Consider the following 17054-nt stretch of genomic DNA (forward strand, 5'->3'; position numbering starts at 1 on the left):
TCTTCAATTGCCACGGTCATAGCCGACGCTGTCGGCCAGCATCTTGCCTGAGTGAAGCTGGAGAAAGGGTTTGCAGGGTTTTCTGCCACCCATTTTTGCAAAAACAAATAAACCAAGACAAAGTTTACAGAACGACAAATTATTGCCCGACTAAAAAAAGTTTTAGGGACTACAAAATAACAGCAGCTGATCTGTAGCTTATTTCATGGATATTTGACCTCCGGTGCTCCGTGTGTCAGCCCCCTGGACATGACACGAGAGAATAAAAAAAAAAAAGCTACTGTTAAGTGCATTTGTGTGCAAAGCTGTCTGACCGCACAAAAGCAGTCACGCAAGGAGGAAATTGCATTGTAACCAGGAAGAGGAAGATTGCACACCTGTCGCTCTTCTTTCTCTGGATGGAGGCCAGTGACAATAAGGCACAGCATGAGGGCGTGTGGGTGATAAAACAGGCCAAACAGCTGAAAGGAGCCGAGTTCACTCTGACAGATTCAAGAAACACGACTGAAGCAAGCTCATAAATAAGTCATTTTATTGTGGCTTTCTTTTCAAAGACTCAGCTACTCATAATAACAAATGGAATTGTTAAATACTGTACAAAGCATGCTGAACTCTCCCAGTGCATTTTTGTTTCAACCACAGCAGAGAAGTTATTTCTTGATATACTAGTCTTCATTTAGTTTCATTATTTCTCATAAGACATATGAATACCTTAAGATTAAATAGTGTGTGATGTAAACATTTCAAATATTTAGGTCAAAAAAGCAACATTGTAGATGGCAAAGCCTGTGAGGAAAACGAGGATGGAAGGAAGGATGGAAGGAAGGAAAGAAGGAAGGAAGGAAGGAGTAGACTTCAATGACTGACTGACCTCAGGGGCTGTTTCCCTAAAAACTGAACACCACGTTTGATACCGGCGGGGTTAGTTCAATACATGTGCTTAGATTTTCACAACATCCGGGTGCTTGGTGAATAATCTACAACAATAAAACTCATACGTTTCTTCCTGGCTGCCAGCAGCCAAAGTCTTTCAGGACACACCCACTGCAATCACGTAAGGCGAAGGAATGCATGTGCAGAACTGGAAAGTCTGTGTCAGGCAGGCCGATGGGTTAACCCTGCGCTGTCTCTGTAATGCGTCTGTATTAACTGGTTGGGCTGACATCTCTGATCTCTGATTTGCCTGATTTGAAACCTCTATTCATGGACATCCGGTTAGAAGCCAAGTCATGTCCGGGGCTTGCCACCTCATCTTTTTTGTATTTTAAAACCATCTTTGGTAAAAAAAAAAAATTTGGAGGAAATACTGAATGGAAAAAAAATGTGGTGATCCTTTTTTTTACGCTGAGCTCAACTTACCTCAGAGGTTGGATCTGAGAATTCAAATTTGAGCTGGGAAAAGCGTGTATTTGTTAGAATACTTTGAAGAATACAACCAACTACAATGTATTCCTTTCCAATTTATGCATTTCAAATACTAAACTGAACATTTGGATAAACAAGAGGTAGCACAGAAGTTAGTGTGCCAGTGGTTTAATGCGACACCAACCATCATAAGTCCTAATAAACGGCTGTTACCCACAGTATTTTCTATGTGCGGCAGCCAATCGTGGGTATTTCTGACTATTCTGACTGAGAACTCAGCGCGCAAACAGAACCAACTATTCGTCCTTTCAACGGTTTGAGGCAATTTCAGTAAGGATAGCATGCATGGAAACAATTACTGTGCAACAAATCCGACCTGGACAGACACAGACAGAAAGCAAATGAAGGTGTGCATAAAAAGAAAACGGCACACAGTAACAGTTGGGTCGGCGATTCTCTACACATCGCAGAATGTCCCCCTCTAAACGATCGCGTGCCACATGCGCAAACATAAAACACACACACACTCTCATCAACAGACAACTTCTCCATATGAGCTGCACCAAAGATTCCTTTGGGAACGAGCATAGCTACCAGAAACAACACGCCATGTGGGGGAGAACACGGCTCCGAGCAGAACTGGAACTACATCTCGTCAAGGTTGGGACAAAAACATTACACTGCTAGCGAGGATCCTTCATTTCAATTAAAAAATAGTTCACTGGGCTTGGGTTTATACTTCATATATTACGTGTTACATGGTATACATTTACTGACCTTTTGTCCCGTTTACGATACAAAATCAGCATCACAGAACCCCCTCCCCCCCGCCCTCCCTGTGCATTACATAAAAAAAAAAAAACATCTCCACCATTCCAGACAAAAAAACACTGCGCACATCAGGTGCAAAGCCCGCTTGCACCTCTTGACTGTACCACATCATCAACGCCAACGACTAAAACAAAAAAAGTACAGTAATGAATGTCATGAAATAAGATCATATCAAAAATAAGCTCTACGATGCTGACTTTTGTCCACAATCTTTAGTCCGATGAGGGTATCTTAGTTGTGATAGCTGTCCAACATTACCAGTAACTGTATACAGTGCACACATACCCTGTGAATTAAGAATACGTGGGGGTAGTATAAAAAAAAAAAAAAAAACTGTAAAAAGCAGCAGTTTGACGGTTGTTAGCGTCAAGTTTCACCATTTTGTCAAGTGTTTTCACTCGTGTACAGTCCTACTACTTCAACCAGAACCTCTCAAGCTAAACTAAATCTACTTTCCTCTTGGCGTGGCAGTCACAGGGCGAATCCGCGCAGCCAGACCGCTGAGGCAGAAGGTAGTAATGCGTGCTGCTGTCCTTGATGCCGTTCACGATGACGGGAACGATGCACGGAGAACCCTCGCTGTTCTGTCTGTGAAAACTTCGACCGCTGACATACTTGGGGTCCGGCGCAAAACTCTGGGTGGGGGGCATGACCCCGTTGGCGTATGCGGGGAGGCTCTTCGGACTCGGCGTGCGGGAGCTCCTTCTGGCAAAGTGGTCCCTTGGGGGCAACTTTGGTGGCTTGTCCTCGTCGCTGTAAGTCCCGGGTGAGACCTCTGCTGACCAGCGCCGCAGGTCTCCGGTCTTGACCATGCGGGGAGGGATCGGGGGCGGCACCTCGGGTTTATCCGTACCGTTGGTGTAGCGTTTGTGACAGAGACGCAGCAGTGAGGGTTTGTGTAAAGAGCCCGCGGGGCCGGAGTGAGAACGCCGTAGCTTCCTTTGAGCTTTGTCCTGCGGTCTCGGACAGACCGCGTGCTCTGGCGGCTCCTGTCGCTGCTGTTCGTGTTGCTGCTGTTGTTGCGCCTCCTGCTGAGGGTGTGCCTGGTGGTGCTGGGGCTGCTGCTGGGTCTGAGGCCTTAAAGGACCGTCGTAATAAGCGTAGTTTATCTTGCCGCAGTCCCTGAAGCTCCGTCTGCTCGGGAGTCCGTATCGGAAAGGAGACTTGGAATACTGGTCATCGTTGGACACGAGGCAGCAGCTTTCGTCCGTACCTGTGAAAAATTCCACCTCGCTATCAATCGCCTGCTCAGCGGAGATGTCCGTCTGTGGTGGGATGGGAGGCAGGGGCTTCGAGTATCTATCCGGCGTTGGAGGTGGGCTGTTCTCATAGAAGGAAAGCCTCTTGAAGGAGGGGACCACCTGGTCGTCGTCGGCGGGACTCGGGGTGGATGGTTCCACGCTGCCGGACAGGGACAGGTGGGAGGGTCGGGATTTCTTCGGAAGTAGTCTCAGAGAGTTGGGACTGTATTTAGACTCTGTCAATGAAAAGCACAGAACATCAATTGCTGTTCAAGTGTCACAAGGCCCGAAGATAGTTTAATCCAGTGCTTAACCGTCTTTAAAAATAATAATAATAATCATCCGACGCATGAAAGATTATGGACTTACTCTCATGACTTTGGGGTGGCCCTTTATGCTGGGTTCGGTGGCTCTGGTCTATGTGTGTGTCCATACTAAAGTAGAAACTGTTAAACACAACACAACAGATTAGATTTACAGAGATTTAAAAAAGGACAAAAGTATAATGTTCTCGTTTACAAGAAATCTGAGAGTATTCCCAACCATTTAACATCACAATGTCATGCACGTCCAAGCCGTAGTGGACTTCTAGACCCGATTACTCACTTGTCCGTGGGCTCATGGCGGTAGCTCCAGGAGGGCTTGGATCCAGCCATGCTGTCACAGTAGCTGCCCCGGAGGAAGGGGTTTTCTATGGGAAAAGAGATCTCCTGGGCAGTCAGGCCCACTGTGGACATGCTCCAGGTACAGTCGGATCGCATCAAAGTCAGGAAACACTCGGATCGCCCGGCGGCCTGCCCCTGCCTCTCTGCTCTACCTGAAAAACACAAAGAGCAGCCATTGAGTAGGATCATGGTGAGATGAAGACTGAAAGCAAAAGAAGGAGGAAGGGGGGGAAACCCCAACACAAATAGACAATTAATCTATGAATGGCAAGATCCTTCTTTAGGAAATGTTCTATTCTTGATTTTTTTTTTCCTGGTCCTGGAAATGGTAAACAATGAAAATACTAATTTAATTCTGCTAGTATAATGCTACTACTATAGAGTATAGATTCAAAATGAAATAGTTTTTATACATAGTCGAATCTGAACGTTTTACAGGTAGTTGGTGCCTGAGAGCGAGAGCCAACTTTCAATTTTCTTTTCTGCGCTTCACAATGGTTCTAGTTTATTTTAAAACTCCACGCTCCAGTGCTGCAATCCTGCTCCTCCTGAATAGGAAGCTATAAGGGGCCCCGTCCTGTTACCGCGGATAGACTCGATGTTGCAAGAACTCCTAATGTCAAGTGACCTGAATGCGTGTGTCACGTCAAGTATGTGTCAGGCCTGAGTAAACAGTGGATACAATATTCAGAGGGGTGGAAACCTCGCAGCGTATTGATATTTCTGGGGTCAGCCATGAGCGCTGGGAGCAAAATCTGATCTGCCTTTTGTGTGACACTGAATTTACATTTACGTGTGTCACTGTCTAAGCAGAGCGGGGCTTGGAAACTGCTGCTGCTGCTGAGTTTTTATAGTTCATTGTATAAAACTGGCAGATAATCAAATGGCTCAACGGCAGATCATGACACACTTAACCAGTTTTTTCCCTCATATCTCACCAAAACAACAGAACCTTCTCTTCTCCAGACAAACACTCTCATAATGAAGCAGCAGGGCCATTCTCAGGTGGTATGAGATGCATTTGATTTGTTGCAGAAGTCGGCGCTTGCATCTGTGGATGACATTACGCCCGCGTTGAGCGGATTCTTGCTGAGAGTGAGAAAGACCAGTGGCATTTTCTACTTAATTGATACCTTTGCTAATCTTTGAGATCTAGGTATTTTAGTTCTTTAGAACTGCCAGCAGCCATGCAATTCAGTACCATTAATTTCCTCTCCAGTTTATGCATTCAAACACAAAAGAAGCACGTTCATAAATGCAGGTTGAGATTAACTATCGTGCTTCTTGTTAAACCATCAGAAATCAAAATAAACTGCTTAGGCCTGCAGCTTTTATGAAGTTTTGTATGCATGGCAGCCATATTGGACGGTGAGCTTAGGAACTGCAAATCACCAACTTTCCCAGTCACAATTCTGACTTAAGGGGGGGACTATTTTTGGATTTCCCACAGGGAACTCAGAGAGATCAAAGATTTGCTCTCAAATAACATGGGCAAATATAATATTTGCTACTACTTACAGCTACAACATGCATATCACCCCAGTCTAGACACAAGGAGCAGAAAATATAGTTCCTACCCAACTATGGTGTATTCTGGGAAGCTTGTCTGGGAAGTACAAAATCAAATGTGTGACTGACTTGAACGAGGTAGCCAAGTTCCAGTTGCAGGTTTGAAAACCAGCAGGATTTGTCAAATACTGTGGCGCTAACTACTAATTAGCATTGCCATCTAATAACACCGCATCTCTCCCCATTGTAAAAAAAACAACCTACATTAATATGTTCAACAGCAGAGGTTGTACTGAACTTTGTGTTCCACTGATTTAATGACATACTCAGGTGCTAATAAATAGTTTATACCAGCAAATTTAATAAAGGCCATTTATTTATCAATGTAAAAAAACTAGAGGCTCCAATGAATAGGCCAGAGATCTGAATTGTCTAATTTTGCTTTGACTAGTTCTGATCAATCATCATCAGGTCAAATATGGAATTAAATAAATTTTCTAAGTCATTAAATCGATAAAAAAACAAAGAACTACCACTATGTTCAGTACTTAAACTCATCACCTTCACACATTTTTCGAGTTTATTCAAATAAAGCCTTGATACATCAATGTGGAGACTCTTGTAAATCCTTCACCTTATACATTAAATTCATGATAACTAACTTTCTAATGATTAGAGTTGCACTATAATGCAAGGATAATAACTATAAAAAAAAACAACCTAGAATTAAAAAAAATAAAAATAAAATACAGATATCTGTATCAGCCAGGAAAAGCCTGATTGGTGCATCTGTGTTACAAACACAAAAAAAAAGTCTGCAAGTGACCCCATGCTCACAGGCACAAGCAGCAACAACCATTTAACTGCAGCCATTTATGAATATGTGAACACAATTTTAAATTGTGAACGTTTACCCCCATTATGCATACAGCTGGTGCATTTTATAAGTCTGTCCTAGCTGATTTCAAGACCCGATTTGGGCGCCAAGCGGTTGCAGAGTTTGCTTGTATGGCAGGCTTTTGCTGTGAGAAGGAGGGACCACTCCTGATCTCCCATGAGCCGTATGCGTGCTGTCCTGACAGCTGCTGAGAAACAAAGCTCTAAAACAACAGGAAGCACGGGGGGCATCGAGGCAGACCAAACTGCCCTGCAAAACATGCATGAGCCCCAGCCCCCCTCCTCTTCCCCCTCCTCCTCCTCATGTCCTGGACTGTTGATTCGGTTCGGCGGAGACGGGAAGCAACATGATCCTCGATAATGAAGCCCCAGAGGGTTGCGCTTCCTCTTGCAACAGGTGCAAAGACAGTCCATTCTGGCAGTGAACCACATGCGCATTTACAGGCAACAGGATTAAACAAATGATGCCCCCCCCCCCCTCTCTCTCTCTCTCTCTCTTTTCAGGAGAGATGTTTTCAGTCAATTAATTCTGACCTTCTGACCAGACAATGCGGACCTTTTTTATGTTTACGCAGTTGGATAAACTCGTGCCAAGTAAAAAAATGATAATAATAATAATAACAATAAATCAGGTGACACCACGAGGCAATTGTTTCCCTTTGCTTTTTAAAAGTTGGTGGTGGAAACAAGAGTCAGAGCTTGAAAGCAGCGGTTCACACCCCGCTCGTGACACCCCTGCAGCGGTTTCCAAGCAACCATACCCGCTCTACCTGTGCGGCAAGCAAACACCGCGCACACCCCCTCACCTTACCGGATTGAGATAATAATGGTTAAAAGCCCTGTAGCAGCCAGGTGACTCACGCCACAACACACACACGGCAGATATTTTGCAAGGCCAAGCAGAGTGATGATGCACAATTAATTAGCCTACTTCCTTTTTTATCTGTACGAGGGATATTAATCTGGAAATTATATTGCAGCATTTGAATTAAAAGCGCAGTTCACCAAATGCTTCTATAAGTACGCGATGAATGATGATTCCCAATTTTTTTGTCTTTATTATTAATCAACAAAAAACATGTGACTATGAATATGCTTTCTAATTTCTAGCCTATTTGTTAGACCTGAGAGGTTCTTCTATATATATATATATATATATATATATATATATATATATATATATATATATATATATATATATATATATATATATATATATAATGTATGTACGTACAAAAGTAAATAATGTACAGGTTTTGTGAGTGTGATCTGAAGTTGTATCAAGTGTGCCCTGAACAAGAATTCAAATATCACATTATGGACTCACCTAAATAACTCCTCTGATCTCCCTCGCTGACTGGCTCGCAAACTGTCCTTCTCCTTTATAAATATATTGAGTCACTGCTTTTCTCGCCTTTCAGTTGGATCTTTTAAAATCTTCAGATTTCTGACTGCATTAAGAGCAGGACGCCAGCAAGTTGGCGGCGACTACACTGTGACACTTCTAGATCCCTCCAGTGTTGTATTGAGAAATGTTTTATAAGCTCCGCACCACGGCTCCGAAGCTGGCCCCGCCTCTGCGCTCTCTTAAAGGCGCAGTCCTTCTTTTTCGCCACAATCGTCTGACTTCACGTCGCTCGTGTGTTGATTGAAGGATCACCCTTGAACACATGCGTAGGCACAAATTTATCTGTGCATTTGTGCATTTAGAAATCATACAATGAAATTATCTCAGTTAGTTTCACAATAGTTACTTTCAAATGTATTCAGCATGCACACAGCTGGAGACTAAAGCTCAAAACGACTGGGATTCTGAATAATCGGACTGTTGCATTCTCAAACTGAAATATCCAGCTATCAGGTTTGGCCAGAGTCGGTCTGTTCAATGTGCAAACAGTGTGACTGCTGAGGCACTGAAGAGCTCTTGGATACGGGGATGGCGGAGTACATAAAAATGCACCTTGCAGCTCAATATGTTTGAAAGAAAGTCTTTATCATTTGTAAGTATGTGAGCAGAGTCATATCTTAATGCTAATGGTATGTTCTCTTTGTATTCACAAGTCAGATCTTCCTAGTTCCCAGCACGAAACCTGATTTCAGTATCCAATATGGCTGCTGTGCCTGTCAAACATGCCAAAGGTGGCACTTTTGTATCTTATCAAATCAGAGGTACACGTAGTATCGGATAATCTCCATTTGTAGCCGTTTCTTTAGTAGTTAAATGTATGAAAAGGAGTGAAATACATTTGCCCCTTGCATTGCTATTAATAGTTAGCACAAGAACAATTAGCAAATCGCACTGGTTTTTCTGAACTGCAACTAGAACTTGGTTACTTTGGGTGTGGCTTCATTGCTGCATCAGACTTCTGGGTTTAGACACAAACCAAAGGTACCGTACTGAAATGATTCCTTCTGCTTGAGTCTGAGCTCAGGTCGCATCGCAAACTGTAACTGTTTATAAACAAGTATCAACCATTTTTTTCTTATGGTTACTAATGTGTGTTAGCTGTGCATCCGCTTGGTACTCAAAAAGTCGGATTTTCCCACGTTTCCAAGTGGAAAATTCAACGAGAATGCTCCCCGAAGTTGGAATTGCTGTCGGCAAAGTCAGAGGTTGCTGAGCGGCATTTACTGCCGCACGTGTAAAACAGGGTGAAAGTCTCTTTTTATTTCTGACCATATGCAGCATATTCAACCAGTGCAAGCTCGCAACTAGAATACTTTAGGTCGAGTGTTCTCAGATCTAAGTTTGTGATAAAGAATAGTAAGAATAGAGGCTCTTCATGAATCTGGGCCCCAAAATGCTGATTAGGGCCTTGTACAGCTTTGGACCTGCCCTGAGTTAGGCTTCTCAATCCTCCCCCTGCATAACCCCTGTTTTACTTCATTATGAGCAAGAGACAGCAGAGGCAGGAGCACAGATCTGCAGGCAGACAGATGCGATAATGGGGATGGCTCCGGGCAAGATAACACCGACTGCAGGCAGCAAGAAACACCTTTATCTGCACAGTACATATCTAGCAGCTGAGCTGAGCAGCTCTTATTTCCACATCTCTCTCTCTCTCTCTCTGTATTTTCTTTCAACCAGACCTGTTTTCTATTCACCAAACATAATTACCTCTGAGCACGGAGGCATTAGAGCACTGACAGAGCAAGATTAGTCTCATTAATGTAAAATATACACAATCTTAAACCCCATGTCTCTACCAGCTAGCATTTCCTACCACTTATCCTTGTTAGGCCATAAGTGGTGTTGTATTAACTCTGTAATCTAACTGGGCTAAACAAACCCAACAGTAACATGCACACTAAGCAAACACTGTGACACAATGGCGACAAACAAGTGAAATCAATAGAAGCAGAAAAGCAGAGGTGTGTTTGCGCAGAAAGAGAAAGAACAGTCTGTTCCTCTTCCTAAGTTTGGGAATCCTTCACAGCTTAACCCCCATCATCATTGCGTGTTTGGCCCTCGCGCAGGCCAGACGCTCACTAATCCCCTTTTATAATTTCCGCCGCATTTTTCACATTCCTCCGGACAAGTTGCGACCAACGGAGCCAAAAGAAGTGGAATCTACTGTCTGGTTGATCCCAAATGACAGGATTCGGGTTGGTGGTCTGGTTCCAGAGTCAAGTCAAATAGACAGTTTTTATTTTTGCGTTACAGAGTGGATCGCCGAGTGAGCGGGTTTCCATGTGCCGCCAAAAACATAAATAGGCTTCATGTCCAAGTGATCTCTCCTCCCTTTGCTTCCCCGTCCCCTCCCTGCATGATGTCACGCTCACAGGAAGTGCCTTTTAAAGGTAGTCATTAGAGGAAAAAAACTAAGTCAGGGAGTGAGATAGCACAGCCAGGGGCAGTCCTTATGAGAGGTTGACATGGCAGATCTTGTGTCAGTGAGGATATACCCTTTCTCAGGAAAAATTAGTCTGCCTTTTCTCTGGGTTTTTTGCATCATGACTCATGCTCGGGCTTTGTCTGACAAGCTCTTACTCAAAGAAGTGACACCTTTGGCTATTTTTCCTCTCAGCTGCTGTGAAAGTACAAAGAAAGCTCTCTTCATGGGTCACATTCCAGCCTATCCGAAGCTATACATATGAAGCTGTGCTGTTCTGTCTCTCAGCTGATTACCATCAATCCCCGACCAACAAAAAAAAAAAAAGGGTGGAGTTCAGTCATATACAAGGCACCAAAAAACAGTTTACTATTTTCGTAAATGATTTATTCTCAGCGGAGGTCAGCCCATTGATTGCCCCTGCCTGCTATGGTAATTAGATTATGTGCGTATTCGGTCTACATCCAAAGTTCACGTTGATATTCACACAGCAGCAAAATGTTTGGTGACGTGATGCACCGTGTTGTAAAGCCTGTAAAGAAGTCCACATTACAGGTTGTGCATAAGTGTCAGCAAAGAGTGCTTTTCAGATTTTTCTGGATACAGATTCCATCAGAAGACTGACTAGACATTTTTTAAAGCAAATTACACTGCAGGGTTTTTGATCAGGTTGTGTTTGTTTGCACACTCTCCAATGAGGCTGAAGCTGTAGTTATATAATAATTGTCAGATGTTTATGATGGTGTAATATTTTTCTTCCAGTTAAACTTGAATGAAAAAGAACGTGCTGTTTTCTCTCTGTCTCTGTGACTCAAGGTCTTTGCACCTAATGCTTGATGAGTGTCTAGGGTTTTACAATAACAGTTATGCAACATAGCAAAAATCCTCTTTGCTTCTTTTTTTTTTTTTTTAGATAAAATATGACATAATAATGTATTAGCTAGTTTCATCTGCTAGCTTAGTATTTAGAGGCCAAAGGCATATGTTCTGGTCCCCTAATGGATGTCCTCAATTTATACTATAAAGTAACAAAACTCAACTGGAACACCCCCTGGAGTCCAAGGCTGGAAGGTTCCTTTTCAGTCCTGACCCCAAAATCCAATATGGCTACCATGCATAGGACAGTAGAAAACTTTTATTGTCATTAAATGATGACAATAAAATGACACAACAATAAACAATAAACAATTAAAGTAAAATATGTAAAACAAAAGAAAAAAGTTGGAGAAAATAAAATATTTACCGGTAGAGCTGACAGTTTGTATCATTAAATTATTTGCACAGAGAGTGTTGTAGTATTATTTTCATCTTGTGAACACATTGGTTTGGTATTTGAAGGCATAAAGTACAGTTTGCCGTTAAGTCAAACTTTTTGACTCGCAGATCGAACTGCAGGGTGTTATTCAGAGACCCAACTTCCAATGCAAACATAAGGCATCAATATTTGTTCAGGTCTAAAAGCAAACGTTATGCTAGGCTAAGCAAATGTATATCAACTCTCTGATCACGATCAGTTTTGTTTGCTACTTTAAATGCTTTGAGGAACAATATTTACTTCGGACCCATTAAGGTATTAACAGAGGCATCTCAATTGTCATAAAATGCAAAGAGTTGGTTGCATACTTTTTTAACAGTTTCACTAACAGTGCATGTAATGCTTTTCTATGACATATGAAGATTTGCAACATTTGGTAAATAACGTTCCAGCATATGGGATTTCATCCACAGCTAAACCAGGTATGTCAAAAAAATTCTGTCCCATAATGGTTGTAACTTACAGATACCAAATAAGCTTACAAAAGTTTAAATTCAGATTATAGCCAAACAAATGTCATGGCAATAACCAAATAAATGTCTTTCATCTAATGCCACACAATGCAGAACTTCTGTCTGCACAGATGACCATTTACTCACCTCAGCATGCCAAAAGATTGAAATGGCTGTAATAATTGTAAAGTATAGTATTTTACCTATTTTGTTAAACAGTCAACCCTGTAACTTTAATGTTTTAGAATCTTATTTTATGTAATTCGGACAGGATAAGCATTATGTGGACCCCATCATAAATAAGTTACCCCCCCATGTCAGCTTTTTATGTGGCACATTTGCATGCTATATAAACGAAGCCTCAGATTTGATGAAATTTACGGACATCTCTGCTGCGTGTTGTATATGTGAGCGGATGTGTAACAGAAGCAGTGCGGCAAACTTCACTTGTGAGCAATTTTGGGTTTGCTTTTTCCCAAAGTTGCTTGTAAATTCTGAGAGACACGGATTTAGGGCTTGTTTTTGAACGTATAGCCGCTTATTTTGGGATTGTCCTTTTTTTTTTACAACAGAACCCCTTCTCCTATCCATCGCATTGTGCAACCTCGCGCTGCTGCTGCGTTAACAGAAAGCGTGAGCCAGTTAAAATATCTGTCCGCATACATTCTGAAAGGCTCCAGAGGCTGCAACACCACTAAGCAAGAGGCATCACACCATGAAGACCAAGGGGCTCTCCAAACAAGTCAGGGAGAAAGTTGCAGGGAAGTACAAAACAGGCTGGGGTTATAAGACATATGCAAATCTTTGGCGTTCCTCCGGCCGGAGCTCCATCAGATCCATCGTCTTCAAACGAGAAGCACATGGCACCACAACAAACCTGCCCAGAAAGAGTCGCCTATGAAACCAGACCAGGCTAGGAGGGCTTTAATCAGAGAGGAAGCACAGAGATCAAAGGTAACTCCGCAGGAGTTGCAGAGCTCCACAGCAAAAACTGTGGGATCTGTCCATAGTACAACAACAAGCCATACACTTCATAGAGCTGGGCTTTACAGAAGAATGGTCAGAATAAAAGTCATTACTTAGTCGGCAATGCCCCAAATGTATAGAAGAAGGTGCTTTGGTCAGAAAAACCTCATGTCTGGGACAAACCAACACATCCCAACACCCCAAGAACACCATCCCCACAGTGAAACATGGTGGTGGCAGCATCATGTTGTGGGGATGTTTTTTAACAGCAGGGACTGGAAAACTGGTCCTTGTGTGCCTGTGATCTGAGACTGGGATGGAGGTTCACTTTCCAGGAGGACAGTGACTAGAAGAAGATGGCTAAAGCAACAGAAGTGGTTTAAGGGGAAACGTCAAAATAAACATCAAAGTCTGGACCTCAATGCAATTAAGAATCTTTGGGCTGACTTGAAAGGATTGCTTTTAACAAGACTTGTTAAAAGATTTGTTGATGCAAACTAGTTAGTTTGATGGGGGGTTACTTTTCCGAGGCACTGTAGGGGGTCCTGACCCTCTCCTCAGTTATAAGATCCTCAGGTGTCAGACCTACCACATCTCAAAGGCAGGGGACACTATTTTCTGTCTGCAAATTTACCCAGCCTAGGCAGAGATTGCCTAACCAGGCGACTGCAGGCATCTACGTAAAATATATATTAAAAAAAAAACAACCCTCAGCAGAGGAAGTGGCCTCAGGTGTCACCTCTTCAACACCTCCTGTGTGTAAGGAGTCAACCATGACTCTCCCCTCCGGGTGATTTCACAACCATTCACACTTTGAAACATGTGACCAAAACATCTCACATGTCACAGGCGAAGGTAGGCGCACAGTTTACAGCGACCAAAGCGGTCCACAAGACGGGACAACCCCGTCCCTTCAGAGACACTGCTGATGATCCAGAAGCTGGAGCTTCTGAGCTTGAAGCATCCTGTTAGGAACTGAAGAAGCTTTTTTTTTGGTAACTTTTTTTTTTTTTTGCTGAGCTTTTAGGAACCAAGGCAGAACTAGTAACCTATTAGTTACAGTAAGAGTACATGTGCTTCACAAATAAGTGTAGCCGGATTTATATTGTGTACATTCCGGCTCCAGATTGAAGGTTTTATCAATATCATTTCCTAGAAGAGTGTCAATGAGTTCTTTTTTTTTATTATTATTATTGAACAATGCGAGAGTCCTAAGTCCTTACTATGGGAATAAGCTGTGAATCCAGTTTGTGCAGCTGTGAGCACTAAATTTCAAAATGACACACATTGCGCTCCTCAAGCCCTGGATTTTTCTTTTTTTCAGCCTCTCTTATTCTCATAAATATACATTTGGCCCCAGTCATGGAAACATAATACAAAACCCTTGGCAACAGCGTGTCATTTCTCACCACCATATGTAAATAAGGCCATAATTAAAGCACTTCTACATCATAACAATGACAAACTGCTGAGGGCCCACTGGCTGCCTCTGTCATTAATCACTTCCTGTATTGGGTTTGAAAGACTTCGGGGAAATGGTGGGATTTCAGAGGAAGTCTGGTCACGCACAGGTATTTCTTTTATTTATTTATTTATTTTTTGTTTTGTTCCTTTTTTTTTTTCCTCTCTTCCGGAGCAACGTAATCAAAAGCAGAAAGAAGGAGTCATTATTGCATCACTCCTCAGCATTGCTACGTTGAGTGGTTCAAGTGCAGCCAGGAGTCTGGTGTTAGCGATGGGAGGAGCGAGATCACCCACCTCCTTATGGTGACAGGGTGTGTTTAGTCTCCAGACCGGAGGATCGCTTCAGACGGAGACCCGGGGGAGTTGTTGCTGAGCTCATCCTGTGACTGAAGCTGAATCAAAGTCAGTCAAACAGGCACCAATAATTACAAGTGTGGCTTCTAAAAGTGTATTAAAAAAAAAAAGAAGGAACATACCTCTTTGATTACTTATACAGTCCCTCACACAGACATGGTCATAAACATTGTATCTGTGCCTGCCTTTTTTGGGTGAAGCTGTGAAAACGACAGCTGTGGAGGATGTCATGCTGCTTGGATTTTCTTTCCAGCTTCAACAGAGATGGAAAAAAAAATCTCAAAATACTGTATGCCCTGACAACAGCTTTTCCATGAGTAAATTGGGTTTTAAAATCTTTTAAACCAACCCAATTTCTCTAGATTTTGGTTAGGAAAAAGCCAGATTTTCTGTATTATTTCAAATGGGCCCGGATCAGAAGTTCTTGATTCTTTTAGAAGGTCTTTAAAATGTTTAAATCCGTTCCTGTATGCCTTGTTTTCAGTTAGTGTTTCATATGTTATACAGGTTAAACTACAGATTTCCTGACACTGAGTTTTTAAATAATGAAGGGTCAGAGTAGTCCCGAACTACTTGTTGTTGTACTTTTTGTGATTATGTGTCCAGTGTTGCTTTTTACTTGTTTAGTAAAGTAGCTACTGGCCGCACTAAAAGTTGCCAGAAGTTGCTAACCAGTTTCATTTCCTGATTTGCAGTTGTCTTTTGTTTTTGGTTAATTGTGAGGTCTGAGAAGCACGAGAAGATCACCGAATGAAAGGATGATCTGAAGAGGTCTCATGTTGGTCTGAAAAGTTTCCAGCGGGACTAGACAGGCCACCAGTCACGTTTTGATTAGCTGTTGCTAAGTTGGAAACACTGTGCACCCTCGTCAAGCTGTGTGGCGGCAATTTTTCAAACTAAGAGTCTACTTTTGAGAGCACTCCTTGCAAATCTGTATTCAGCCGGGGCGTGTATTAAAAAAGACGTGCAGGACTTGGACATGTCACAGTGGGAGAGCTCGACGTCATTAAATCTTGACGACGGAAGATGCCTGATTGTAAGACTTGTTGCAGGCTTACAACAAATACAGACTTAGGGTGTTAGCCCTCTTGTTATTAGAGTTAGAGGCTGAAAACAGGCAGAGGAGGATGAGTAAAAAAAGATGAAAGTGCTCATGACCAGTCAGAAAAGGACAGTATTCAAACGGCAATTGCAGAGTTTAAATTTGCCAGGAAATCTGCAACACTACTCCATATTTGACACAGGTCGTCTCAGGTCAGGAGCGCTAATGTAATGCTGGACGACCACAGACCAACTTTCTCACGTACAGCCGGATCAATCTGCTTTTTGCCAATAATAAATGAAATCATCTTCTGAAGCACCCGCGTATGAGAAATAACTATACACATCAAGGCACCATACACATTTATTTGTTTCAATAGATGTTTTTGCTTACGTCACAGAGAAACAGAGAATGTCTCAGTCAAACTTTGACATCCTGACCTGTGTAGTAGAGGATCATCCAGCGGCAGCTTTGTACACGTGTGACTAATATGCAGGCTGGGTCTGGAGAGGTGAGCATCACCTGCTCTGGCTGCAGCTGGGAGTGTCTGCTGAGGTCTGGGACCGGGGAGGAGCCCATAGCAGCACATGATGCTCATTGAGAACATGAACGAGAGAGTCTTCAAAAGTCTGCAACAACCCCAGAAAAAAGTTACCAGTTTACTCACCGGGTTGCATTTTTGAAAGAGTTTCTGAAGGGTGCTTAATATGGCAACCAAGTCAGACATACGCTGTTGCACTTACACAATGTTTAAAAATAATGACCATTTTTAAGGTGCACTGCTGGCAGAATTGTGTTATGGGCCACACACAGTACTTGGTTTAACTGACAGCGCCGTATTTCAAGGAAATTAGGGGGTTTTGCCACACATCTCCTGGTAAACAGTAACTAAATCATAGCGGGAACACGTGAAATTTACTAACTTTTCCACTTTTATTGAGCCAAAACTACTGCTAAGGGTTAAACAGAGAGCTGCAGCTCTGCTCTCCCTTCTTTAAGGGTTTCACAACTTTTGCAATTACATTCAGAGACTAAGTTACCCGCTGCTGCTTCCTCTCTGCCTGTCTTATGTGACCTGCACTTCAGGTTCAACTAAAACACGGATCATCGCGCCGGAGTA

At 42.7% G+C, this 17054-nt stretch overlaps 1 protein-coding gene across 1 annotated transcript; it reads right to left on the reverse strand.

Moving 5' to 3' along the window:
* Nucleotides 1–511: 511 nt before the first annotated feature.
* errfi1a (ERBB receptor feedback inhibitor 1a) lies at nt 512–8041 on the reverse strand. Its single transcript, XM_012881388.3, has 4 exons — nt 7836–8041; nt 4044–4254; nt 3807–3883; nt 512–3673 (listed from the first exon to the last, which is right to left on the reverse strand). Exons 2-4 carry the CDS (start codon nt 4196–4198, stop codon nt 2634–2636), a joined length of 1272 nt encoding a protein of 423 aa, XP_012736842.2. The 5' UTR covers nt 4199–4254; nt 7836–8041; the 3' UTR covers nt 512–2633.
* Nucleotides 8042–17054: the final 9013 nt, after the last annotated feature.

The sequence above is a fragment of the Fundulus heteroclitus genome, chromosome 20, assembly GCF_011125445.2.
Source record: "Fundulus heteroclitus isolate FHET01 chromosome 20, MU-UCD_Fhet_4.1, whole genome shotgun sequence".
Lineage (NCBI taxonomy): Eukaryota > Metazoa > Chordata > Actinopteri > Cyprinodontiformes > Fundulidae > Fundulus > Fundulus heteroclitus.

Excerpts from the sequence above, each read along its gene's own strand:
- errfi1a (XM_012881388.3), bottom strand. The coding sequence starts at position 4,198 with ATGCGATCCGACTGTACCTGGAGCATGTCCACAGTGGGCCTGACTGCC. Across the intron at positions 3,884-4,043 it reads CGCCATGAGCCCACGGACAA|TTTCTACTTTAGTATGGACA; the intron begins GTGAGTAATCGG and ends TGTGTTTAACAG. Across the intron at positions 3,674-3,806 it reads GCCACCCCAAAGTCATGAGA|AGTCTAAATACAGTCCCAAC; the intron begins GTAAGTCCATAA and ends TTTCATTGACAG.